Below are 26,580 nucleotides of genomic sequence, written 5' to 3'. Positions count from 1 at the left end.
GGCGCCCGGGCCGCCCCGGCCTGCGGAGAGCCGGCCACACTGGCTGTCAGACCCGTGTTCATCTAGTTCGCCGCGCTTGGGCTCACCGTCATCACTTCTTACATTCACCTGGACGGGTAGGGACGGACGCACTCAGCCCTCAGCCCGGACCCGGCCTCCGAAGCCGGATCAGGGAGCTTCGGTCCGGGGACAAACCCCCCTCGAGGACCTCTCCCGGCGGAATCCTTTGGCCATGGCACTGCTGCCGCCACTGCCCCCGCCACTTCCGTCACGAACGCAGAAGTCCCTCCCCGACGCCGGAAGCTCCGCGGCCCTGCTTCCGCGCAGTCCTCCTCCACCCCGCCGCAGAGGCGAGGACCTGCTTCCGGCCCCGGGTGGGCGCCGGCTCGGCTCGCCGTGCGCCCCCGAGCGCTGTCCCGGGAGCTTCGTTTCCCCGGACGCCGGCGCCGGAAGCTCGGACCGCGGCCGCGCCAGGAGAGCGCCGGTCCGGGCGCTAGGCTCGTGGGGGGCCATGAACGGAACCGCGAACCCGTTGCTGGACCGCGAGGAACACTGCCTGCGGCTCGGGGAGAGCTTCGAGAAGCGACCGCGGGCCTCTTTCCACACCATTCGCTGTAAGCCAGCCCTCCCCTCTGTTCCCTTCCGCCGCCTCTTGCCAACCCGACTCCTTCTTCTCTTCCCTCGTCCCTCCAAAGCCCAGGGAACCTCCTGCCTACGTCAGCTCCCTTCTCTCTTCGCCCAGATCCTCCTGGACCTCGATTCCACCCCCCTCCTCCCCTCCCCCCTTTTCCAGCTCACTCCCCAAACCAAACGCTTCGCCACTCCCAACTACCCATCTGCCTTGTGGTCCCAACTACTTCTTCCGAAGGTTATTGGCTCCTTTGTTTTTCATCCGCCCACCCAGCCCTGCTTTATTCGAAACTTACCCCTCTTTATTACGAAAAGACTGTGACCCCACATCAGACTCCACTTCTCCCTGTAATCCGTCCCACTTTCTGATGACCCCAGCGGGGTCCTCCACGTTTAAAGGACTCTTCCCGTTTGCCGATGAGCCTTATCGACTCCCTCCTATTACATTCTCCTCTTCCCTGTGTTCCTTAGCCTTCGTTCCTCGTTCGTCTTTGTTCTGGTTACCCTGAGCCTGCGCTTCATCCCCTTGGCAGCCAAAGAATCCGCATCCTCTGTGCGCTCCATCCATCTTCCTCCTCCAGCTTTCTGTACCTCGTTTGACTCTGCTGTCTTTTGAGGTGACCTATACTACCCCAACTCAGTACCAAGTCCCATGTGAGTGAAGAATAAAATTGGAACGCGTGAGCCTTGATAAAGCTTGATGTATGCTTGGAAGCGGGGGAGAGGAGGCATCAAGAATGTCCAGATAGTCGTTATGCTGGACCTTCCTTTTCTGCATGATTATAGACTCTGTGGAGGGAAGGCACGTCCACTCTATGTCCTGGGTAAAGTTTTGGCTCTTAGGGATGGGCTGGCTGAGCATCCTTCTGTGTGATTCACAAGCTTCTCGTATCCGTCAGCCCTAATGCTGGTTAAGACTTGTTTTTGTCTAAGGAGCTAATAAATGTGACTCAACACATTGGAAGAGGGCGTGTTAGATAATGAAGTTCCATATTTCTGCGGTCACTTGCCAGACCATTATTGTGTCTCCTACTGACAGCAGATCAGCTCTTTCAGAGGGAGGATATTGGGAATGTGATAAGAGCATCGTTTGCGGAGCAGTTTACTAAATTGATGTTTTGGTAGAGGGAAGAGCAATGTGGAATTTAAGTGAGACACTTCATATATGCACGTGGCCTGCAGTGTGAGGCCAGTTTATGTCAGAATGGAGTAAGATGGCTGTTCGTGGTGCACGTTAGCAGCAGTTGAGAGAGATGGGCAGGATTAACCTTTGGAGATAGAGTTCAACCATCTGTTCTGTACTTTTATAAGAACTTGAGTGTGGGAAATCCTAATGTTGACAGTTTCTATGCAAAGTGAAATCAGCTTATATGATACTGGGGCTTTCCTGTTTCATATAGGGTGTTACAGTCACAGAATCTTTTTAATATGCTCTGTTGCTTTTGATCTTGTACACAACAATCCTAACAAAACCCCTCTGGCTAAGAAGGCATTAATTTTCATGTGTCACTTGGGAGAAGGGAATATCTTTGCTTAATAGAATGGTATATGAATTCTAGCTTTTTTTTTTTTTTCCCCTCAAAGTAATCCAGCAGGGATGGGAGGCAAAGTATGTAGGAGGTATAGAGAAAACAAGATTGTCCCTGAGTTCGTAATTCTTCTTGAACCTGGGTGACAGTACACAGGGGCTCATTGTACTATTCTCTGCTTTTTTTCCACAATGAAATAGGTTTTTTAAATTCTACATTGTATTTTTCCATTTATCTGACTCACAAAAAAATTTTAATTCTTAAACAAGAATGACCAGGAGGCTTAGTATAAGTAACCGGCTGGATAAATATTCTTTTGCTTTTCCCTTTAGATGACTTTAAGCCAGCATCCATAGACACTTCCTGTGAAGGAGAGCTTCAGGTTGGCAAAGGAGATGAAGTCACAATTACCCTGCCACATATCCCTGTAAGTTTATGCACCGTGGAATCACAGTGAATCCTCATATTCTATTTATTGCAATTTGAATTTTCCTACTATTTAAAAATTTTTAGATTTCTAAAATTCCAACATAAGGAAAAAGGGAATTGGGGGGATGGGGTAGGGTGGAATTCATGTTTCCCAAGTGCTTGAGTAAAAATGATTCTTTGCCATTTTTCCCAAGCTCCCTTTTCCCCCATCTGCTACCAAGTAGACAAGGTTCCTGTCTGGATACTTAGCCCCTCTAGCCGCTCTTTCAGATTGGCCTAGCTTTTCCCCCACACAGCTCCAAAGAGCAAAGCCCTCGACGCCATGTTGGCTTATAGCAACAACAGTTTAGGCGTGTGGCACAGCCAAACCAGGAGTTAAGACAGGCAGGAGCAGAATTGACACCTTTCATACATCAGGCAAAGGGCGGACTGCAGACTGAAAGTTGCAACCAAGCACCAGAGGATCAGAGCATTCAGCTAATTTAGGGATGAGGAACCCAATTAAAAGCTAAATTGAGAACCCCTGTGGAGAGAGACTTTTTTTTTGAAGCTTTGTCCAAAGTAGCATTATAATCACACAGCCTGAAGGATCAGACAAAATGCTCATAATGAGCAGGTGTCATTGGATGTCACAGCCCTGTCCTGGAACATAATAAGGTCTTGGTAACCAGTAATAGGATGAAAAGGCTCTGGACAAGAAGCTTCAGGCTGAGTAGAAATTACTTGTCTGCCCGTTCCAACTGCTATTTCATTGCATGTTGCCTTTAGCAGATTACATCATCTCCCTTTGGATCTTCATTTGCCAAATGTAAGATGAAGGGGTTAGATAAATGGTCTCTAGGGTCCCTTCCAACTCTAAGTTTTTACCCTATGAATAAGGAGTCAAGGAGCCAACCAATTTTTTTTTATTCCATACAATCAAATCCTATATATGTCAAATATTAATTGAGCGCCTACTATGTGTTGGCCCGTTACTAAGCACTGAGAATACAATCTCGAAGAAAACAAGCACTTTTCTTGCCCTTGGGGAGCTTATGATCTGGAATTAAATAAATATAAAAAGCACAGCCATTTATTTTAGAAAATCAGGAAGGTTTCTCTAAGGAAGTGACCTTTGAGCAGATTTGAAGGTTGAGTAATTGAAAGAGAGGAAGAGGCAGGATGTTGCAGGCAGAAGCCTTGTTAAAGCCCCGCAAGAAAGAGCATGAGGATCTGAGAGAGGCCAGCCACCTTCTACTCTGGATCCTGCAGAGCCTAGGGCTAGGGGTACAGGGTGAGGCAGAAGGGCCAGGTATCTGGTTTAGAGATTTTATTCTTGGGTCTCAGAGCAACAGGTTAGCAGTTAAAGGGCTTAGGCAGGTGAGTGGCATGATGTACTTACTCTGAGCCAAGCAGAATAATGAGCTGCCCTTAGAGAATACTCTGTTGGTTACTTGGCATGAGGGGAAGCCCTGGACTCTGAAATTACAAGGAAATACAGAAATCACGTATTAGTTTTACTTCTTGCAATGAAAAGTCCTACTCAGTATAATACCAAGTAATGGTTAATCTGTTTTTACTAGTTCATACCTCACCATTATTTGTAACATGTTTTGAGTCTTTAGAAAAATGTACGGTAATTTTGAAAATTTATATTACCTTTCTTGATTACTGAGAAGTAGTTGCACAGTTATAGATTCTTGCTGTATATTATAACCCTTTTCTTTTTGCCTAGGAAGCCAGAGGAGTTAAAATAGAAATCAGTTCATTCTATTCTGTTTGAGTAGCTCTGATACTCATGAAGCCACTTGTAAATTCGTTTTTAATGTTCATAACTGGTGTGTCTGGTCTGATCTTCTACTTTTGTGGCATACAGGGATCCACACCACCAATGACTGTGTTCAAGGGGAACAAACGGCCTTATCAGAAAGACTGTGTGCTTATTATTAATCATGACACTGGTGAATATGTGCTGGAAAAACTCAGTAGCAGCATTCAGGTCAAGAAAACAAGGTACGTGAATGACCAGATACAGATTGATACAGGGTTTCTAGATCTTTGCATTATCTCTTCAGTTATTTTAGAAGGATATGAGCATCTGAGTATTCAGTGTCCTGTCGATAATATCAACAACTCTACCTGTGTCTTCTCAATAAGTCAGTAAAATACCACTTCCTCAAATGCAATAAAAAGAAATAAAAGCTTTTAAGACCTGAAACGTGGAAGCCACAGGGGAAAGGGATGTATTTTATAATTAAATCTATTTTATTAATTTCATGATTGTTCAAATAGTACCACCTAAGGGGATAAGATTTAAACTTGTAGACTTGTAATTAGATTAAAAACATTAATTTTTTGCAAGATGCATTTGAGGTATTTATAACACTAAAATAAAGTTTTGCCTATTTTTTAAATTTTTTTTAATTAAAAAAAATTTCTTTTGAATGTTTATTTTTGTGAGAGAGAGAGAGAGACAGAGAAAGACAGAGCACGAGCAGGGAAGGGGCAGAGAGAGAGAGAGGGAGACACAGAATCCCAAGCAGGCTCCAGGCTCTGAGCTGTTAGCACAGAGCCCGATGCGGGGCTTGAGCCCACAAACTGAGATAATGATCTGAGCCAAAGTCGGACGCCTAACCGACTGAGCCACCCAGGCGCCCCAAGTTCTGCCTGTTTTTGTAAATAGTGAGTTCTCTTTAATCTTTAATTCAACAGGCTTTACATTTGTAACACAAAGCCAATTAAATTTTAAAGTCACAATTCATTCTATGAATAGAAGCAACCCACTGGTCTGTTTTTTACATTGTGATACAGCAATTGTGATACAGTCCTAAATTCTTTTTTTTTTTAATTTTTTTTTTTTTAACGTTTATTTATTTTTGAGACAGAGCATGAACGGGGGAGGGTCAGAGAGAGGGAGACACAGAATCCGAAACAGGCTCCAGGCTCCGAGCTGTCAGCACAGAGCCTGATGCGGGGCTCGAACTCACGGACTGCGAGATCATGACCTGAGCTGAAGTCGGCCGCTCAACCAACTGAGCCACCCAGGCGCCCCAATACAGCCCTAAATTCTTAAAGAGAGTGTTATAGCCTGATATTTTTCTGTTTATGCTTCTTCATTTACTCATTCCAGAAAAAAAGTAGCTACCATTTATCGAGGGGTTACTGAATACTATGCTAAATGCTTTCATGCATTATCCTACCTAACTTTACAAATAACATTTAGAAAGGTACTATCGTTATCTGTAAAAACAAGCAAACAAAAAAACCACACACACACACACACACACACACACACACACACACACACACACACACGAAGAGACTGCGGATTCATGAGCCTGTGAACCGGAGTCCAGCATCAGAACAGAGCCCTTAGCCTGGGCATGCACGTCCAAGCCCCCTGCTCCTCTCCTGCCTGGGATAGATTTGTATTAATTACCTCCCCGAACCAGGTGCCACTGTTAATTCCCCAACAGATGATGTTTGTGGGCATTTCTCTCACTACTCGCTGTCATCTATGGACTAGCAGCATTGGATCACTTGGATGCTTTTTACAGTGCAGAATTTCAGGACCTGCTAAGTTGGAATCTGCATTTTAATGAGATCCTCAGGCGATTTGTGTGCCCACCAAAGTTCAAAAGCCGAAAGTGGGCTCATCCGTTTACAAAAGAAATTGTTAGTGAATAGAATTTTCTCCCGTTGGGGTGGGATGCTTTGCTTGTCCGCCTGCAAGAGCTGGCGCGTGACAAGATGAACAGGCAGTAAACAGATCGTGGGAAAACTTGCAAACTAGCCAGCATTTCAAGAGCTGGTTTTTTGTAGTAACTCATATACTTGTGACTATAACTTTATACCGTATACGAGTCAAGTAGTCCTATTGTCTGCTGGTAAAATGGGTTCTCACGATCACGTTGTGTCCTGCATATCGGTCTTATTTGCTTGTTATAAAATGTGAGCTTCTTGAGGGCTGTTTTATTCATCTTTGTATCTCTGGTGCGTAGTGCAGTACCGGAATGCAGTAGGCAGTTGTTGAGTGAGTAGTTCATGGGATAAAGTGACAAACATCAGTATTTTGAAGTAGTGTGTAGAGAAGCACGATTGTGCAGAGACCTCTAGGTACTTGGTTACCTGAACAGATTTGAGGAGCACTGTTTTTGGCCCTGCAATTTAATGTCTGTTGTTCATTTTAGAGCTGAGGGGAGCAGTAAAATCCAAGCCCGAATGGAACAGCAGCCCACTCGTCCCCCACAGCCATCTCAGCCGCCACCACCTCCACCACCTCTGCCATTCAGAGCTCCGACAAAGCCTCCAGTTGGACCCAAAACTTCTCCTTCGAAAGATAACCCTTCACCTGAACCTCAGCTGGATGACATCAAAAGAGGTAGGGAGCATTTTCTGGAACTGATAGCCACTGGGAGGTGGGTGTTGAGGCTTTTGTGGCGATCACAAGGCTATCATGTTGACATCACATGGGCACTGGTGGCATGGGCATTCTCTGCCATTGAAAAAATAATCTGCAGAGTTCACCATTCCAGAGGTGACGGAGGTGGGACTGTTACCACTTCTCTCGTTTGACAAGGGAGGTCCAGGCGAGTGACTTGAGTTGTGGCTGTCTTTGCAGCTTTCTGTTCAGAGGCCCAGGATTTAAACAAGCATGACTGTCATCCAAAAGTCTATATGCTGTGCCTTTAAGGTTTTGGGAGAAGAGAATTCCAAGGTGTTGGGGTAAAAACCAGGTGTGTCAGTGTTAGTATAGTATCTAGGTCAGAGGGATATTTAAAATACCAGGACCATTGCTTTGTACTAACAAAGTGTGTAAACATGAGAGTGCCATGGGACCTGGAAATGGACATGGCCTAGAAAGACCTAGAGGTCTGGTCGGGTTCTCACTTTGGCTTTCTCCTCATACAGGGAGGGGGTGGTTTTCGTTGTCCAGACTCTCAGGAAGTTACGAGGCTGTCGTATTTCAGATTTATAAAGTTTTATGAAACACAATGAAATCTGTAGCAGTAGTAAACAGGGAAAGATAGAGTTGTACTTGAGAAGTTTGCCTCTTCTGCCTCATAGAAGTGCTTTCAGTAAACAATCATTCTCTGCGTGGTGCACGCTTATTAAGCCTCCTGTTTTGTTTTTGTTCTTGATTTTGATTTTCCTCAGGGATATTGGAATGCTATTTGTTAAAGTTTTCACTTTAGTTGAACAAGAATTGGACTATGAGTGGTTAGTGATTGACAGTTACGCCTAAAATGCGTGTTTAAAATCACATGGTATGTTTGGACAGGAAAATCTGGCATCTTTCTTGATGTATCCTATGAGGTATCCTTAATGTATTCACCGACATTGAAAGGGTTAGGTAAACATGTTTTTCATTCGCTGCTGTACGTCTATAAAAAAAATGTAATACCTGGCAGGCATGGCTGTCAGTGAAATATATACAGAGGGCAGAGGAGGCATGTTGTTTCCCCATTTTCCTTCCGTTACCATGGTTCCTCCTGCATGCCTCAGTTCCTTTGTGGGACAGGAAAGCTGAAAAGGACCTCAGAGGCTGTCTGCTGTGGCCTTTTATTTTTTCAAAGTGTCTTGGAAAAAAATAATTGACTCCCACCTCGGTCTCACTGCTGGTTAGAGGCAGATCCAAAACAAGCACCCAGATCTTCCAATCCCTAGTCAAATATTTTTCAACCCTTTAGCATAATATCTCTCTTATTTGGTGTTTAATCCCATAATTCACAGTATTTGTTTTTTTAAGTAGATAAGGCAAATAGGCTTAATTTACACAGAACCATCATTATCTGAAACAGTTTTCTTTTTTGTTATTTGGGGTGAAGTTAATGTTTCCGCTGTCTCTCTGAAGACAGTTTTATTCTGTTCATTTTGGTCTTAGTCGTTTTGTTTATACATTTTTAAGGAATAAGAAGCAGGAATTTTAGTCATTCCTCATTGCTGTTGGTTTTGCCAATTCACTATTTACAGAAGGCAGCTTGCGGCCTTGAGAGTGGTTGCTGGCTAACCCCTGTCGTGTCATTTTATTCCAGAGCTGAGGGCTGAAGTTGACATTATTGAGCAGATGAGCAGCAGCAGTGGGAGCAGTTCCTCAGACTCTGAGAGCTCGTCGGGAAGCGATGATGACAGCTCCAGCAGCGAGGGTGAGGACAACGGTCCGGCGTCTCCTCCACAGCCTGCACACCAGCAGCCCTACAACAGCAGGCCGGCCGTTGCCAATGGAACCAGCCGGCCACAAGGAAGCAACCAGCTCATGAACACCCTCAGTAAGTGTGCTCTCCCTTTTCTGGCTCAGAGAGGCGTGGCATGTCAGACTAGAGATGCAGCTTCTATATATCTTACACCCGAGTCTGTAAACCAGAAGATATTTAAGGCATAAGAAAGCATCCTGACAAAATTTGGAGCAGGAAGAAGTTACCAAACAGTTAAAAAAAATAAAAGGGGCGGGGGTGTTGGGGAAGCACAAAACTAGAAAATCTGTTCTTTTTTTTTCACCCACTGGCACAAATTAGTTTTTGTGAATTCTCGAAAATGCTGAAACATGAACAGCTCGGCTCTTTGTTTTTGCATTTACCAGGCTTTACAGGCTTTAGGGGCGATGCCCTCCACTATAGTGTCCCCTGCTTCTAGGTCTTTTTACAGTTCCCAAGAACACAGTTGTCCAGACTGGTGTCCTGCAGCCCATAGACTTTGGAACCTGAGCCATTAGTGTATATTTGGAAACCAACTAGCCTTTGGCAAGAGGAAGAGGAAGGACATTGCTATATCTGGGTGGCTCTCCGTGCAGTTGATACTAAAGTAAAGGAGAGAAAAACAAGAACAAAAACAGATTTCTTCGTATTGGAGATGGGGAGAGTGCTTGCTCCCTATGCCCTTCTCTCTCCAGTATCCTAATGAATGCTTTCATCTGGCATGACTGCCTTTGAGGAGGTTGGAAGGTCTGGAGGCAATAGTTGGTAAGCTAACCTAGTTAACCCTACTACAGTGGACCAGGCGAAGGTAATTCTCAACTTCACCACTACAGACATTGTGGGGCAGATAAATCTTTGTCATGGGGGCTGTCCAGTGCATTGCAGGATGACTAAGAGCATTCCTGGCCTCTACCCGGTAGATGCCCTTCTCTCTCCCTTGTCCCCAGTTGTGTCAACCCCAAATATCTCAAGACATTGCCAGATACCCTCTGGGGGGCAAGACCACTCCTGGTGGAGAAACGCTACTTGAGTGAGTTGAACACTGTTAGGATATCAGTTGAGGATATTGTCTGCTATCCCATTTTCTGGGCCTACATTCTGGATGTCAGGGGATGCTTTGGTGCTATTCTCAGTTGGCCAGGAGTAGTAAATTTCATATTGGGAATTTGGTATTCCTTTTTTTTAAAAATTTTTTTTTTCAACGTTTATTTATTTTTGGGGGGACAGAGAGAGACAGAGCATGAACGGGGGAGGGGCAGAGAGAGAGGGAGACACAGAATCGGAAACAGGCTCCAGGCTCTGAGCCATCAGCCCAGAGCCCGACGCGGGGCTCGAACTCACGGACCGCGAGATCGTGACCTGGCTGAAGTCGGACGCTTAACCGACTGCGCCACCCAGGCGCCCCGGGAATTTGGTATTCCTAGTGGAATAGTGCCAGATAGCTACTGTGGCTTTGACTCAGTTCTCGAGTTTGCCCAGTCAATGCCAAATTATTCTTTCCTCCTAGAAAGAAAGAGCAAAAAAAAAAAAAAAAAAAAAAAAAAAAGGCACAGTGGGTGTTATCTGCTTACCAGTATCTTAAAATCCTTTTAGCTCTTTATTGCGCACCAAGTCATCCTGATCTGCAGCTCTTCAAGTGGCAAGACCTTAACTTTATATAAGCAATTTCAAAACTAGGTTTCCAGCTCCAGTTCCACTGATCTGTTAAAGCACATCATCTTACTTTTTAAGAGATCGTGCTCAACTTAGCTGATTGGGAGTTACCAGCTCTTGCCAGGCCCCTGTTGCCTTCCTTAAGTTTAGAACGGTAGTTGTTCCATTCTTGGGTGTCAGACCTCTTAATTGTAACAATTATTGAGCACCCCAAAGAGCTTTGTGTATGTGGCTTATATCCACTCAATATTACCATTAGAAATTAAAACTGAAATATTTAAATTATCCAGTAATTCATTTAAAATAACATAATAAACTGTCACATGTTAGCAAAAGTATCATTTTTATGAAAAACAAATTTTTCCAATCAAAAAATACTTAGTAAGAGAGTAACATTGCTTTAAAATTTCGCAAATCTCTTTACGATCTAGCTTAGTGGAAACCTGGGTTCCGTCTGTTGCCATAAGTTGTCTAGGTTGATGTATATGAAGAAAATCTGGCCTCACACAGGTGTGTAGTTAGAAGAGGAAGTACCCTCCTGAAAGGGTCTCAAGGACCCCGGGGTCCTCCACACAAACTGAGAAGGGCTGGTCTAGGAGTAGCAATCCAGTCGTATAGCGGTTCACTTTTGCTATAATCTGAGTGCTATCAACTGGGTCCTGTTACTCTATCGGATTAAAACGCTGAGCACTTCTATTCTTTACTCCTAACACCTGAATTCTGCACACTAAACAAAAATCTGAGGCTAAAGTAATTGAAGCTCTTCAGTTGAGAGTTGAGGTTTAAAGTAACTGAACAGGAGGGGATGCTGGATTAGCAGGTTACTGGTATAAACAGTATTCGGCTTCCTTGACGGGAAGCCTAACTCGGTGTTATTTTAGCAACTTCATGTGAACGATTCTAGATGGTGAATCGGTTATTTATACTTTTTTGCTATTTATTAACACATTTAAAAGCTGTCTGGCCTGCTTCCCCCTGTTCTATCCTAGTACGTAGCATCGCTGTGCTTTGCAGATATCAAGAATAGCATTTCTTTAAAAACGTTGACTGCGTCAGTTTTGTCACTGAGCCAAATCGGTTTTCCTCCCTAATTAAGTTGAATTGGCTTGTTTTACTATAGTGCGATAACCAAGGCGGTGAAACAAAGAATTGTGGGGAAGTCATTTTTAAATTGCGCACTTTTGGTGTGATTCTGTGGTTTTTGTTTTGTAGGAAATGACTTGCAGTTGAGTGAGTCTGGCAGTGACAGTGATGACTAGAGCCAGATCTTTCAAAATCAGCGTCTCGGTACACAGATCTGCTGCCGGACCCGGCTGCGCTCGCATGGAGCCCGTTGCCGAGAGGGACGTGCTGTGGATCAGTGACTGTAGCAGGAGTTCGAGGCTCTGGAGGTCTCAGATACTCAAGTCTTTAACTTAGTGGTGATGGGTGATTTTCTCATGTAATTTTTGAACAATCTCATGTTGCAAAGTAGATCTATAGAAGAACTAACAGAATTCTATTGCTATTTGGTTAACACTGTTCATGAAAAACAGACACATGTGCCCTGGTCTAGGTTACTCAAAGGCCATCATCTTAACCAGGCCAGTGATTCACTTTTAAACCTCAGCAGCCACCAGTTTGGCCAGGTGGTCTGCACCAGTGAAATGAAACCTGGTCTTTGAGGGGTAGGGGAGAGAGGGAGACCTCAGACTGCAGCATAGAAGTATTTTACAACCACTTTAAACTGTTGAGACAAAGTGGTGAGGAAGTTTTGTCTGACCCAGCTTGACGAGCCTGTGTAGAGATGGACTTGAGGAGGGAGTCCTAGAGCGGCTGCTGGGCAGGACCCCGGAGCTCCGCGAGTTCAGCCCCCTCACTTACAAGTGAGGAAAGAGAAGCACACATCTGGTTCGTGGCCCGTCTCCTGCCCCCGCCCCAGCTCTTCCTGCTGCTCCCGCCCTTGAATCTTATTAACTGGAACTGGAGATTCTTGTTCATGGGACTTCTAGTTGTACGTCAGAGATTTTATTGGATTCCCAAAGATGAAGTGTTGGGCGCTTCCGGCTCAAATTCTGATCCAAAAAGTCCCTAGATACACGAGGCTGGCTGAGCAGATTAAACCAGCAGCCACTGTGCTGACACATGAGATTCAATTAAATTGGGGCTTTTAGTTCCACGTAGGTCCATACTGAGTGTTTCCCGTTCAGTGAATTTTAGTAAGGGGAGGTAGGAGTGGGAGAGAGGTGTAGTGAAGGAACCTTTCTGAGCAAAAGAACCAGCAGCAGGCTTCCAAAAACCAGAATCTAGATAGGGGTTCTGCAATATGAAACGAGCACATTCTTAGATAAGGTATTTCTCTTCATGCTTTTGTACCACTGTTTGTGCCTGACTCCCAGACTGATTTGTATTTTTGATAAACTAGAAGAAAGTCACAAGATTGCCTTTTGCAGTGTGCAGTTTCCAAATGAATCTGTTGTTACAGGAAACTGGTCACTAGTAAATGTTCCATATTGAGTGAATGTGTGATAAATCATCCTGTGATTGGTATGGAGTAGCCTGTTTCTATAATTTGAATGGATACAATTTGAATGTCCTGAGAAATTTCCATTTGCTTTGGTTCAATGGGTGTTAAGAACATTGAAAATGATTTTCCTTCCTTGGGTTCTTCCACTCAGAGATGGCCTCTGCTTCCCCAGCTAGTGGATGGAAGCAGTCTAGACCTGGAAAGGAATTAGATGATTCGTGGTGGGGGCCTTGGTGAGAGTTGCACCTTATGGAGTCCCCCGTTTCATATGCAGTGACTCCAGTGAGCTGGAGATGTGGGTCGGGAGCCATCATCCGGTGGCACACTCGCACCGCCACCCCCCCCACGTGTAGGTAATGGGGACACACTGGTACTCGGCGGTGGGTTCTCAGCCCATCGTGAGGTTTCGGTGGATTTAATGGCAGGTAGGAACTTCTTCATAATGAATTGATAATTGCTTTATAATTCCTTGCTAATGACAGCTCAGGGAAGGTAAAGGTCATGATTGGGAGACTTGAATTGTTACTGGATGTGGGAATTGTTTCACTGCTTTTAACTTGCTCAAGCTGGGGCAGGTTCCAGGAACTTGAACTAAAAATAATCTATTTAAGCCTCACTCTCTTTTTTTTCCTCCTAAAGTCTTGATTTATACAGATAGAACTGTGGTTTTTCACATGTCGGGTCAAGATGTTTGTTTCTATAAGAAATGCTTGCATGTGGCACTGGGTTTGGTGAGTCGAGCTCTCTGGGCTCGTTTCCTCTGTCACCCGTCCTACCTGGCCCTGCATGGTTAGCCTCCAGCTGGCTCCAGTTTGTTCTCTGCACGAAGCCTTCGGTGGTTCCCTCCCCACAACCCCCACCGCCTGCTCTCCAGCTTTACCCACCAGAATAAGGAATCTTGTCTTTTTGGAAATCAAGAATCTGGCCCCACAGACTACTACTTCTGAGTTACCTCGTGCCAGCCTCATTGGACTTACTCTTCGTGCCTCTGTGCCTTCTCAGTCCCTCCCTCCCTCTCCCCCGCCAAGCCCCAGTCCTGACGCTGTGTAGGTGCCATCTTCGTGGACTCTCCCTCTGTTCTTTTCTGCCCACTGGAGTGCTGTCTGTACTGACCTTCCTCTTGCTTGAGCTCTGGTTGGTGTGAACTCCTTAAAAGCAGGGACCGTCATTTTCATCTCTATTCCCTGGGGTGTCCACAAGAATAGACATTCAGATGCTTATAGCCTGGTGGGGAGGAGGCAGAGAAAACCAACCAGTGGAGTACAGAGGGCAGACGTGGAGCAAACATTCCAAGCATTTGGAGAGAGCTGAAAACTATTTGTGATTTTCATGGTTTTGGAAGTCTCTAACTGAATTGTTAAAATTGCCTTTTCTCTGTCCTATACAACTTCTGCCGTATCGTAAGTCATTAGGCAAGATATAAAGACTTAAATTCAGGGTGCCCAGGGAGCCATGGCAAGCCGCAGTAAAGACGTGAATTGGGGAAACAATATAAACAAACGAGATCTGTGATGATGCCACTCATTATTTTATTTCTATAGCAGAATCATTTTTTTTTCTGTGTGTGGTATTAATATGTATGTGCTTCAGTGGTGGGAAAACTTGAAAATTCCAAAATCCTTGCTATCCTAATTGAGAGGCTGGTTAAGTAAGGTGTAAGTATGGTGTGTGTGTGTGTATGTGTGTGAGTGAGAGAGAGAGAGAGTGTGAGTGATGTATTTATTAACATTATTTTGAAAGATAATAGTATGTTCTCTTAGGTACAGCCAAATTGGATGTTTCCATTTGGCAAGGAAGGTAGGATTTCTGAAACTCAGGCCTTAACCAGTAGGTTGGAAGACAAGACCAATTGAAGCGTTATGAAATGTGTGTTTTTGTTGCTTATGTTGTATCTGTCTTGGGTTGTCTTATTCTTTAATGATTTTTGAAATCTTGTGCCTAAAAGTTTATTTTGCGTAATTATGAAGTAGATGTGCATGTTTACATTTATGTAAAATGTTTGCATTTATGTAAAATACTTGCTGTGTAAAGTTTTTTTTTGGTTTATTCTCTTAAAGATCACTATATTTAAGTAAAAAATGAAGGTCAGCAGTATATGTCTTGGTGGGTTTTATTTTTTTACTAGGAATCAATGAAAAATGTAAGGTTCTATTAATCCTTTATGCTTATGCCTGCTTCTCTAAATGAATTCCTTTTTAATTTGGTGTTTATGCTCATTAGGATGAACACCTCAGCTTCAAAAGTGTGAAGTTCAAAACTGGAAGGATGTGAGCCACATGGCATCTGAGGCCATTACCCGGTCTGGAAAGGCAGACTTGGCTTTGACTCTAAGAACCATTCGGGGGTTAAACTGAGTCTCCAGACATATCCTAATTCTTTTAGCACACCAAATTGCTTCCACCTGGAATACCACGCCCCCCCCCCTCCCCCCAGTACACTCACTGGCTGGAAGTGATCCTGCCTCCTGCTTCCATTCCACACACAGCAATGCCCACAGCGGTCTTGCAAACTTCTAGGTGAGCAGTGACCATATTCCTTCTTAATTCTCTGGTGTCTCTCACCTAATGGGTGCTCAATAAATTTGGATTGAATACAATTATGCACTAAGAGAACTAGCCTAGGAATCCTCTGCTGCTCATTCTGTAACTGGCTCACATTTCCTCAGGTGGAAATAGGAGTTAGATTTGAACCAGGAATCTCAATGGGGAAGTGTCCATTCCTCACTCAAAGGAGTGTGGTCCTCAGTTAATTGTTGCCACACAATGACACGTAACAAAGCATCCCAGAATTCAGTGGCTTAAGATAAGCATTTATTTTGCTTACAGCTCTGGATTGGCGATTAAGACTGGGTGTGGCTGGACAGTCTGGTCTTGACTGGACTCCATACGCCTGGCAGTTTGCAGACTCAGCTGATCTAGGAGGACTTGGCCAGCACGGCTGGGGCAGTTCAGGCGGGCTCCTTGTGCCTTACCCTCTAGCAACCTAGCCCAGCACATTGTCATGGCAAAGGCAGAGATGCTAGAGTGAGAGAGGAAACAACTGCCTCTGTCACAATTGCTAACGTGTCATTGGCCAAAGCAAGTCACAGGGTCAAGTTCAGAATCAAGGGGTGGGCAAATACAGTGTGCATTCTGCCAGGTGATGGGAGGAGTTGCAAGGTGTAGGTACAGAGAAGTGTGAGAATTCGGGCGATCACTGCAATCAATCTACTTCCTCCACGTACGCCATGTCCCTACCATGGTTGACAACACTGGACCATATAATCACTAAGTCCTTCCTCAACTTGGCTTTTCTCCTGGCCAGTTAAATAAGAGTCCACGTAGGGGTTAAGGCCACTTTCTGTCCATGGTTCCTGCAGAGGGCACCCAAACCAAGCAAAGGCTCCTCTGGACTTGGCACTCTGCCCTATTCAGAGTAGCGTGCTTCCTTTCCAACCTTTCCAACCTAGAGCACCGTTCATTGCCTATTGCTAAGTAACAAATTACCCTGAAACTTAGTGGCTTAAAACAACAACCATTTTATCTCATGGAATCTGTTGGTTAGGATTTAGGACAGAGCTTGGCTGGGCAATTCTTTTGGCTCCAACTGAGGTCACTCAGTGGGACTCAGTTGGCAGATGGGCAGGACTAGAGAATTCAAACTGGCTTCACTCACATGTCTGGCACCGTGGTGGGGATGGCTAGAAGCAGGCTCATTAGGACTGTCAGCCAGAGACTCTCTAACACAGCAGTCTCAAGGTAGTTGGTCTTCTTACGTGATGGCTGCTTTCTCCTAGAATGAGCATCCCAAGAGCTGCTTGGTTGTTTATGACCTAGCCTGGAAAGTCACACAGCATCACATCCACAGTATTCTATTGCTCCAACAATCAAAAGCCCACCTGGATTCAAGAGGGACACAGACCCTACATCCTTAATGGAAGAGCATGTAAAAAGCCACCTACTCAAAGTCCTCCTCCCCCTCCCTCTCCCCCCGCAGTGTATTTGGTCTACGGCCATTGTTCTCAGATGAGATGTTTCCCCAGAGTAGTGGCTCCTAAAATGTGGTCCCTGGTCCAGTACCATCAGCATCCCCTGGGACCTTGTTAGAAATATAATCAAGTCTCCCCCCCCCCCCAAGATCTGTTGAATCGGAAGTTCCAAAGTGGGCCCCAATAATCTGTGTGAAAAACCCTTCGGGACATCCTGATAAACCCTAAAGCTTTAGAACCTCTGCCCCAAGGAAACAGACTCCCTTGGTGAGCCTCAAGTGATGACGATGGTATGACTGCTTACAACTTCCCATCCCAGGTGTTAGACTGAGGGTAACCTGGAGTGGTGCATGCAGTGGGGTATGGTACTCTATGAACTGGAACGTCAAAAACCAACATCTACAAGAGGTATTAAGGGCGTGGAAAGATGGCAAGATAATTCCTCACTGTCCTTGAAGAAATTACAGAAACCAAAATAATGACATATTCAATTCTCTTGAGATAATAGCATCTTGGCAGATTTTCATGATTACATGGGCCCCGTTTCCCTTCTATAAAGGTGGTAGGACAAGGGGGGGATAGACGGCAGGGGAAATAGCTTATTTCTTCCTTTAGCGAGGTGGTTTCTTGTAAACTTGTCTGACTCTAACTGTCTGGGCTGAAAAGAACTCAGGTGAGCCCGCCCCCCCCCCCCCCCCCCCCCCAGAGAGGAAGCCCCTCTGCTAAAGGGAATGTGAGTTCACTTCCTCTATTGCCCCCGGGGTAGGGGTGGGGACATTCCTTAACCCTTTACTTCTGTGTGATTTGCAACCTCTCAGAATGGTTACAAATGAAGATGCTGGAGAGGAACCCACACTCCTGGAGCCTCTGGGCCCATGGGTGGCAACTGGGAGCTGCTGAAGTGTAACAATCTCCCTGATGAATTGCCAAGGTACTTGATCTGTGAGCTCATTGTTACCAAATGCAAGATCTGAGTTTCACTGAAATTGGTTCACTATAGAGGAGGGATTGGGGGAGATCACTGAAGTAAGGCAGTCATTGGAGCAGAAGTCGCCCTAATTATGAGGTTTGGAGATTCGTAAGCAATTCGACCCATGTGTCCTCTATGCCCATATTAGAGTGATGGATGACCAGTATGTCCCATGATGCTCAGAAAATTTGTCCTACCATCTTTCCAAGCACTGCTTTCTAAGTACTAGTTACCAAGTTTCCTCTAAAGACCTTACTTTGCTCACAAATTTGTCATTCAGCTGGCTTTGCAGGTGGATAAAGACTTCTGGGGCCAAACCCCATCCCTGTGCTTCCTTGGTTGTTAGGAGCCTGTGGGCCGACCTGGATCTTTGGGGATCAGTTGAACGGAGCTTGGGCCTCCGTTACTGGTGAAAGGGTTAAAAACCAGTCCAGACCGAGAGAGGAAAAGTCGGCCCTGTTTCTGGCATTCATCAGAGTGCCACAGCAGACACTGATAAAGCCAGCTGCAAAGTTAACGGGAAGCGATCTTCCTGCCAGATCCGCCGTATCATGATCACTCTTTTGAGGGACTACTGCTCGCCTTTCAGTGACGGCCCCAGCCTTGCTTTTTACTCCTGCAACCTGAACAAAAATCACGGTGAACTTTTGTGACAAAATTTTGCAGCGTGCAATCCTATCAGTAAGATTGAAACTTTCCACTCTTGCCTGGAAGACCTGAGCCACGTGAGTCACTTTGACACAGAGAAGCAGTTTCAGTTTCTACCGCAGATACAGAAATTCTGATAGGGATTTTCAGGCATAACATTCCATGCTTTTTTTCCCAACTAACTTTGTAGTTTTCCAAGGAATCAGGACCTGGGTCCACTTCCTAGTCCAGGCTTCATCTTGACCCCCGTTATACACTGCCTGCTCTGCTTTGAGCCTGTCCCCACAATGCTGCTTTTACATTCTACCTATACTAACCCCCAGATCCTATCATAATCTGGTCTTTCTTGGTTTGGTGAAATGCCCCATTGTCCTCTGGTGTTCGGTCTCCCTCTGCAAGTCAGCAAACCTAATTTTGTTGGTCTACGTAAGTTTTGTTGGTTCATCCCTGGTGATATCCATCAAGTGGGCCAATGTGCTGCAAAGTGTGAGAACCACTGCTCTTTTTCACTGATTTGTAGTAAAGGCTGTGGTCCAAACTGCCATCAAAAGTGGACTCATGCAACCAGCCTCAAAGGGGGAAGAAAGAGACCCCAGGTCCCAAAGAGGTGACCGATTTGGTGTGAGTCACCAAATAATCATGACACAGATAAAACCCAGCCCTCCCTGAAGAGTTTCTAGGTGTCAGAAATTTTAACCATATAATCAGTAAAATTCAACACAACCCTGAAAATAAGGTACTATTATTCCCAGTATAAAGATGACAAAAACAGAAAAGTAAATTATGCAGGATGATTAAACAGTGCACTGGTGACAGCCAGGCTTCGAACCCAGATACGTGAATCCAGTCCTCTTCCTTTTTTTCCCGAAAGCAAACTACACCACCTCTTTCACTACCTATGCCTCCCTGGGAGAGGCAGCCTCTCTCGAGTGGACCTATCAGAATCAGCCAAGAGCTTTTTAGGTGTGAGGAATCTTCCCAAATGTTTGCCTCAAGTGGCTCAGCACCTATTCCTGCCAAAAGGAAAAGTAAAACCAGAGACGGCCACTGTGACGGACACTGTGTACCCAGCACCCATTCACCCCATTTCTGCTCCCCACAGTATCATCCAGTAGCCACCCTTTCCTTACACAGCCCATCTACTTCTGGAGAGTCGCCAGGGAGTGGGCTACGAGTGTTCTTGTAGCTTTTGCCCCTGTGGGTTCAGGAACCCAGCTGTAATCCAGTTAGCAGGTGGCATTCTCCTGATGATATGAATTGGTTCAGGAATGGGCATGTGACCCCAAACAGGCAATGAGGCTCAAGGTAAGATTTTGGGGTGGCTTCTGGAAAAAAATGTCTTGGGGGCCACTGGAATAGATGTTCTCTCTTCCTCTGGGTATCGTAGGGTGCAGATGTAAGCCTGAAACTGTAACAGTCAGCTTGTGACCACCCCAAGGATCAAACTAACAGGAGAGATGCAAATAGCAGAGAGGACAGCTCAAGCAGAGAAATGGAGTGGGAGCCTTGATTGAACCATGCCTGATCTCCACCCTACCTCTGGAGTTTTTACCTTATATTGGCCAATAAATTTCACCCTGTGGTTTATATGATATTTAAGTTGGATTTTCTGCCACCTACCAACAAAAGCATCTAAGCTGGCATAGCCTTTTTTAGCGACCCAACTGCACCTCTGAAGACCCTATGATATTTTCAGCCACTCCATGTGACAGCCTCAGGAGCAGCTGAAGGAATCCATCACCACTCCTAGGCAGGCCCTGTCACCACTGGAGGATGGTGTCCCCACCCACAAGCTGTTAAAGCCAAAAGAAAATTTAGCCCTTGTTACAGTTTCTTCCGGGTAAGGAAATGGAGGCTGTGAGACGCGACAAACCTTGCCTGAGCCCAGGTGCCAGGACTCCGGGTTCATCGTCCTTCCCTCCACACTGTGGCCCCTCAGTTCCCTACAGGACCAGCAAGTGCTCTCTGGAAACATCTAGCTACCTATCCTGTGGCCGCCTGGCCTGCTTATTACAGGTGCCCCTGTTCCTGGGGAGCCTGCTCCCTCCACCACAGTTAGCATTTCAGGGCAGGGCTGGGGACAGCCCATCTTCCTTCATCTTTCATTTCTCCATTTCACAATTCCACAGGGGGAGAACTACTATTATTATATACATATATACAAACACGTGGCTTTGAACCCTTTTATTTTCAGGGCCTTTCAGAACCCCCCTTGCAATACTTGGAGACAGACCCCTCTAATATTGTGGGATCTGGTTACAAGAGCATAGGTGGAGGCTCACACACCAAATGTCTACGTATTTACATTATAATCAAACTAACAGAGTGTTCTTAAATATGTTCTCTCTGCTTACCTGTCAGTCACACCTTCATAAAGACCTAGAAGGCTGGGTTTGAATATGGACTATTTAGATTCCTCAAAGTTCTGTGGCAGCACGAGGAGAGCAAGGCCCAGCCCGCACTGAGAGGGGCCTCGTGTGTATCTCTGTGGCAACTCCAGCCCGCCTATCCGAGCCCCATCTGCAACACCTAAACACAGCCTGTCCCTGGTCACCCCTCATGCTTACAGGCGTATGCAGGTCATACTCAGTCAGGCAGACTTGGGGAAGAGGCCTCAGGCTCAGGACCGCTTGGGTGAGAACTGTGGTCTCCTGGGTACCTGGAACACGGTCTGGGAGAGGGGTGTCCAGTAGGCATGTCGCCTTGGCCTCACAGACTCCCTGCCCTGTGGGGAGGGTCATGGCCAGAGGAGGGCCAGATTGGTACCCTCTAAGGCAAGAGACCCAGGACAGGGCCCCTCGTGCCAGGTCCAAGGGCAGTGCCGGAACGCCATCTCGTTCTAAACAGGGTCCTAAAATAAGGCTGGGGTGAGGCTAGGTTAGCAAGACCAGGCTCTGTGACTTTGGCTAAGTCCCTCCCTATCTCTCAACCTCCGTTTCCTCCCTTGTCTCTGAGTGGGACTGCTCCACATTCTAGAATCCTCTGCAGAGCCTCAGAAACAGTGAATTCAGACCCCTCATTCCAACCAGTAATGCTGGGACTCTGGTCCAAAACCCCCAGGGAAGAAAAAGCCACAGTGGGGAAACAAACCGCTTATATTTCTTGATATCCGGAGATCCCAGCATGAAGGTGCAGCTTTCATGGGAGCAACATCACCCCCAAGGTGTGCAGTAGAGCCTGGGGGAACCCAGCTGGCCAGTGTGCCCATCTCCGAAGACCTCACCCTTGGGCTGATCCCATCTGCTACAGACCCGCTAGTGACAGCCCGCTGAGCCGGAAGCTCTTGTCTGAAGCCCATCTCTGAAGACCTCACCTTCAGGTTGATCCCATCTGCTACAGACCACTAGTGATGGCCCAGCGGGCCATCTTGAAGCTCTTGTCTGCTGAGTCCCCAAGACTCAGGCACGTTAAAGTGCTCTGTACAAAAGCTCAACAGCGTCCCTCCGTCTGGTAACAAACAAGGAAATCCCATCTGAGGTCTGCCACTGGGGAGACATCTTTCCAAAACAAAGCTCAGCCCCACTCAGGAAAGATGGTGGTACAAGGCAGCTCACAGTCATGCCAGACTAACGACTCTGCAGAAACACGAGGGGCTCAGGCACACGAGGGCAAGGCTCTGCACTCCAGAGACACAATGGGAAGGTCACAGGTGTGCACAGGAGTCAGCAGGCAGCCAGGAGCTGGAGCTCAGGACAGAAATGGTCTCTGCCTAGAACAGGTATTCAGTCGTAGGGCCTCACATGGGGAGACCCGGGGTGGCATTCTCCTAAGGACCGGAAACACCAAAAGCCTGCCCAAGTGTAGGCTCAGGAAGTCACACCCTCTGGTGGTGAATCTCCTGAACAAGAGATGGACATAAGGGGCATTCACAAGACAGAGGTCCAAGTACTGAGAGCCACGAGGTCAAGGTGGTGCTGGGGATGGTGAAACTATAGAAGCTACCCTCTTGGGAAACACTGAGAAGCAGGAAGGCCACTGTTCTGCTGTTCACAAGCTGAGCACCCAGCTGGGCCTCCGCCCTTTCCCAGGGGCAGAGCACCGGTTTGGTGGCTTTCTCCGGGCTTTTTCACAGTTGGGTCCCTTCTTGGGGGAGCTGCATCCACATGAGGCTGTGCTGGACTGTGGCCAGTTGAGGGGTTCCTCAGCGGGTGCAGAGCTGGGAGCCACTCCAAGAAGGCGGGTTCATTTCCCTGCTTTGTGGTTCACAGGCCTGGAGAGACCTGACGGCCGGCTGCCCCGGGTGAGAATGCCCACATTTCTGGAGGTCAGAGGAGTGGGAGGCCTGTCCACCACATGACCCAGATGGGATGACGACAAATTCGAAAAGCCCTGCAGGTCTAGGCGTAGGTAACAGTTGTGAGCCAAGTCCACGGTCTGGGTTGGTAACATTCCGAAGAAAAAGGGCACTGTAGGTCGGCGATTTGGCTGGATGGTAGCAATGGGAAAATGGTTCCCAGCGGGGGCATGTGGAAGGTTCTCCGGTACCTCAGATTAAGACAGGGTGCAGTGGTCCTAAGTTCTTCCGGTTGGACCGAGTTAAAAGCATGTCTTAGCAGCAAGAGCTCGTCCTTATTTTTGTCACACACAGGTGACGGAAACCGGACCGGGGGGTGTGAAGTCAATTTGATGAGGGTGGAAAAGCTGCTGCCGATCCTGTGGGATGCAGCCTGCCTTCTCCGCAAAGGCCCTTCACGTGAAGTAGCGGCAGGACGTGGAGTCGATGTAGCAGTAGGGGGTGCACTGCAGGTCCCCATATGACCTGAGGGGGGCAGATATGGGTCAGGGTGCGCGCAGGGCAGCGGGCACGACGGCTCCTGCCCAGGCCTCAGGACCAAGGCATGTTCTGAGGCCACCTCTGGTGACTTCTGGTCCACCCTCATCAGACAGCTGTCACTACTGCTACCTCACTAAGGGCCTCAGGGTTTGCCAGAGAGTGCTCTCATTCTCACTTGGGGTAAGAGGCTTGGGGCAGTTGAGTTCAGGCCTCTGCAGCTTTGCCCCTTGAGCCCAGCTGAGGGATCTGGGTGGAAAGAGTTGGTAACCATGTTCTTAACACAGCATCTCTGAGAGAATCACTCCCTTCTCAAGACCTGAAAGGTTTCCAGGCGCGATCCATTGGTCATACTGTACTGATGCAAATGTTCTATTTCTGTGCGGTCCAGTCCAGCAGCCTCTAGCCATGTGTATCTACTGAGGTCTTAAAATAAGGTTAGTAGGAATGAATAATTGCATTTTTAATCTTAATTAATTTGAAGTTAAATAGCAATGTGTGGCCGGGGGCCACCAGATTGGACAGCACAGCCTATACCTCTGTAAGCCCAAGTGCTAATGTATGATGGTTACACATTATACCCATATTCACAAGCATCCCTTGAGGCCTCTAGAGATTACATGAGTAACCACAGTGAACCAGTGGGTAAGCCCCAGGCTCTATGCAGTCCTGTGTTCCATGTCCAGTTATCTACACTGACTTGTCTCCATGAAGCCATCAATCAGCTCAGACCTGCCACCTCTCTGGCAAGTGCCGGAGGATAGGGCACTTCAGGGATAGGGCAGTACATACAGACACAGAGATACAGTCGGGTCCTGGCCAAGCCTAAAGTGCTTGGAGTTTTGGAACTACAGATCTGTAGTTCCCCCAGCCTGGTTCGAGACGCTGGTGTGTGTTTGGGGGTGGGCATTGAGGAGAATGCCTTCCATTGAGGAATGCCTTCCATTCCTTGGACAGAGGACAGAGGGGTGGACAGAGTCAGTGGACAGAGGGGTGACAGAAAGACAGGACTGGTGTCTGTTTCCCAGCCCTGCTGAGGGCCTGGGTCCAAGCTTACCAGAGGAATAGGGCTGAAAGCAAAGGCTGAAGAGACTGGACTCCTGAGGGACCTAGGAGGTATGAAGGGCCAGCGATCCATTGTGGAACCAACAGAGAAGCAGGAACTAGGGAGGAAAGCCTTCTCATTTTCCCTACAACACTATACAACTCCGCATCTGTGAGGATTAGGGGGAATGTGGTATGGTTTTGCATCTCATAGGCCCAGTGTCCTTCAGCTGGCTTGGGAGATGTCAACCGTGGAGGTCAATGTGAACACCCACTGGAGAGTCCCAGATAGAAGTAGAGGGGTGCCTGAAGGGGGTACTAACTTCCCGGGGTTTTCTTGGAACAGTCATGAGCCAGCAAAATTAGATGTTAATGCTGGTGTGATCTCATCTGCACCTATAGTCCCGCCCTGGGGGTCGGAGTTGTTGCAGAGAATTCAGGTTATACAGATGCTTAGATTCTTGGAAATGCCCTGGTACCTCCATCCTCCACTGGGCTTCCTCCAGACCCACTTTCCAGAAGACTAATGTGGTCATGGTAGCCACTGGGATTGGGAGCTGCTCACCCAGGGGCAACAGCTGAACGTAGAGATTGCTGATTGCCAGGGGTCCGGGATGGAGCTGGTGACTCTCTGTCTCAGCTCGGCCTCAGAGGCACTCAGGTACCCTAAGAGGGCACGTGGTCATTATGTGTGTGTTGCCTGTCTCCCTTAGGTGAGCAGGGACCATGTGTTGTGCTATTTGTCACCATACCTCAGTGTCTAGAAAGTACCAGAAACATAAGCAGCATTAAAAAAAGTATTTGTGAAGGAAAGAGGAGGAAGCAGGCAGAGAGGGAGGCAGGGGTGTCATAATAGCACGCGAGGTGATTCCTACCCAGGGAGATAGGTCTCGCAGGTCAGGTGGCCAAAGTCAGAGCCGTCGCAGTCCTCCACTCCCTTGTGCTGGTGACCATCTCCACAGTAGGCCCGGTGACAGCCTGAGGGACACAGGGGAGTGTAGCCCTGAGAGGGTGCTGGGGTGGGACAGGCCTACCTTAGCCTGTAAGGACTGTGTGGCCTAAAGGATCCACCCAGAGCATGCACCCTCTTAAGCAGACTCCCATAAAGCTTCAGATGCATCCGGGGACTGCCCCCTCAGCCCCCCCAAATCACACACCAGAGAATAAGGAGACCCAAGCTCCAGCCCACTCCAGCTACTTGTTAGCCAACAGAACAAGAGCAGGCCCCTTGGCCTCCCTGAGCCTCAATATCTCTATCTCAAACCTGGGGCGTGGACACCACCTCCCCTTCACAGGACACACCGTGGGTTCCCATGGAGTGAGAGTCAGGAGACTGCGTACTGGGCACAAGTGATGGCCACGGCGGCTCTCGTCTACAGAGAACTTCCACAACCCTCTTTTTACGGGGTTCCTTCCTGCTGTGTGATCTCCTATTTGACTCTGTCTGCACCAGGGGCAGAAGGGACTCCAGGCAAAGCGGGCATGCCGGGGATCACCATCCCGGGAACTGTCCCGGCAAGTACAGCTACAGAGAGAGAGATCCAGCCACTTCTCGGTCCCTGTGCCCATCGCTGCTCATTTACACATCTCCGGCCCTCAGCCAGGCCGGCTCCTCACAGCAAGGACTTAAAAATCATTCAGTGAAGGGACGTTGAATCCTTACTACACCCAGACGACCTGGCGCACATCAGCTCGCAGCATCTCTAAAGAGCTGAGCTGTCAGTACCGACACAGCCAATTTTCAGTGGAGGAAAGTGAGACTTGAGCTGTGAAGTGCCCTCCATTCCCCACTCACTGAGAGCCTCCTCTAGGAACATTCGAACTCTACTCCGTCCGGCTCTAAATCCCCCACTTGACACACCACCTCCTGTTTGTGTCACGTGGTTAAAAAAAGAAGAAGGAAAGCAAACCCTCCAGTGCTGTGCCGCCTGCCTGTCCCCGTAGCATCCCATCAGCCTGAAGTCTGCTTCCCCTAGGAAGGCCTTTGTCACCAGGGCTCCATCTGGTAAAAGTCCTGATGCAAATTCTTGGCTTCTCCCTTTCATCTTTCACTCTGTATCACCTTTATCTTTTGATAAAGAACGTGAACTGGAACGTGGGTTTTGCCAAGAAGTAGGATTCAGGGAAAAGGAGGGACTGGTGGCTTCTCTAGGGGCAAGACCCTTGACACTAACCCACCATGATATGTGTGGGCAGTAAAAAGTCAGCATTTGGCCTGAATGGGAGGGCCGTCCCCACAGCAGCCCAGGGGTACTCCCTC

The 26,580-nt window shown here is 47.2% G+C and overlaps 2 protein-coding genes across 5 annotated transcripts in view; one reads left to right on the top strand and one right to left on the bottom strand.

Moving 5' to 3' along the window:
- The first annotated feature begins 14 nt into the window (after positions 1 to 14).
- On the top strand, positions 15 to 13,331 carry EAF1 (ELL associated factor 1). The gene is made up of 6 exons (XM_030329012.1): positions 15 to 614; positions 2,492 to 2,586; positions 4,444 to 4,580; positions 6,758 to 6,948; positions 8,603 to 8,836; positions 11,627 to 13,331. The coding sequence occupies exons 1-6, from the start codon at positions 233 to 235 to the stop codon at positions 11,671 to 11,673; spliced, it is 1,086 nt and encodes a 361-aa protein (XP_030184872.1). The 5' UTR covers positions 15 to 232; the 3' UTR covers positions 11,674 to 13,331.
- COLQ (collagen like tail subunit of asymmetric acetylcholinesterase) overlaps positions 3,858 to 26,580 on the bottom strand; it is a 76,821-nt gene continuing 54,098 nt past the window's right edge. For 2 of the 4 annotated variants that reach the window (XM_030329010.1, XM_032594667.1), the window contains 2 exons: positions 25,196 to 25,298; positions 3,858 to 4,046 (listed from right to left, as the gene is read on the bottom strand). In XM_030329010.1, the coding sequence (XP_030184870.1) occupies positions 3,911 to 4,046; positions 25,196 to 25,298 (239 nt within the window). In that variant the 3' untranslated portion in view covers positions 3,858 to 3,910. Of the gene's footprint in view, positions 4,047 to 20,674; positions 23,265 to 25,195; positions 25,299 to 26,580 lie in introns of those variants that run through there. The other 2 variants (XM_030329011.1, XM_030329009.1) reach the window with 1 other exon arrangement.

The sequence above is a fragment of the Lynx canadensis genome, chromosome C2, assembly GCF_007474595.2.
Source record: "Lynx canadensis isolate LIC74 chromosome C2, mLynCan4.pri.v2, whole genome shotgun sequence".
Taxonomy (NCBI): Eukaryota; Metazoa; Chordata; class Mammalia; order Carnivora; family Felidae; genus Lynx; species Lynx canadensis.
The sequence above is the reverse complement of the archived record's forward strand: the minus strand, read 5'-3'. Positions and strand labels throughout refer to the sequence as shown.

Excerpts from the sequence above, each read along its gene's own strand:
- EAF1 (XM_030329012.1), top strand. The coding sequence starts at position 233 with ATGGCACTGCTGCCGCCACTGCCCCCGCCACTTCCGTCACGAACGCAG. Across the intron at positions 2,587-4,443 it reads TTACCCTGCCACATATCCCT|GGATCCACACCACCAATGAC; the intron begins GTAAGTTTATGC and ends TGTGGCATACAG. Across the intron at positions 8,837-11,626 it reads CCAGCTCATGAACACCCTCA|GAAATGACTTGCAGTTGAGT; the intron begins GTAAGTGTGCTC and ends TTTGTTTTGTAG.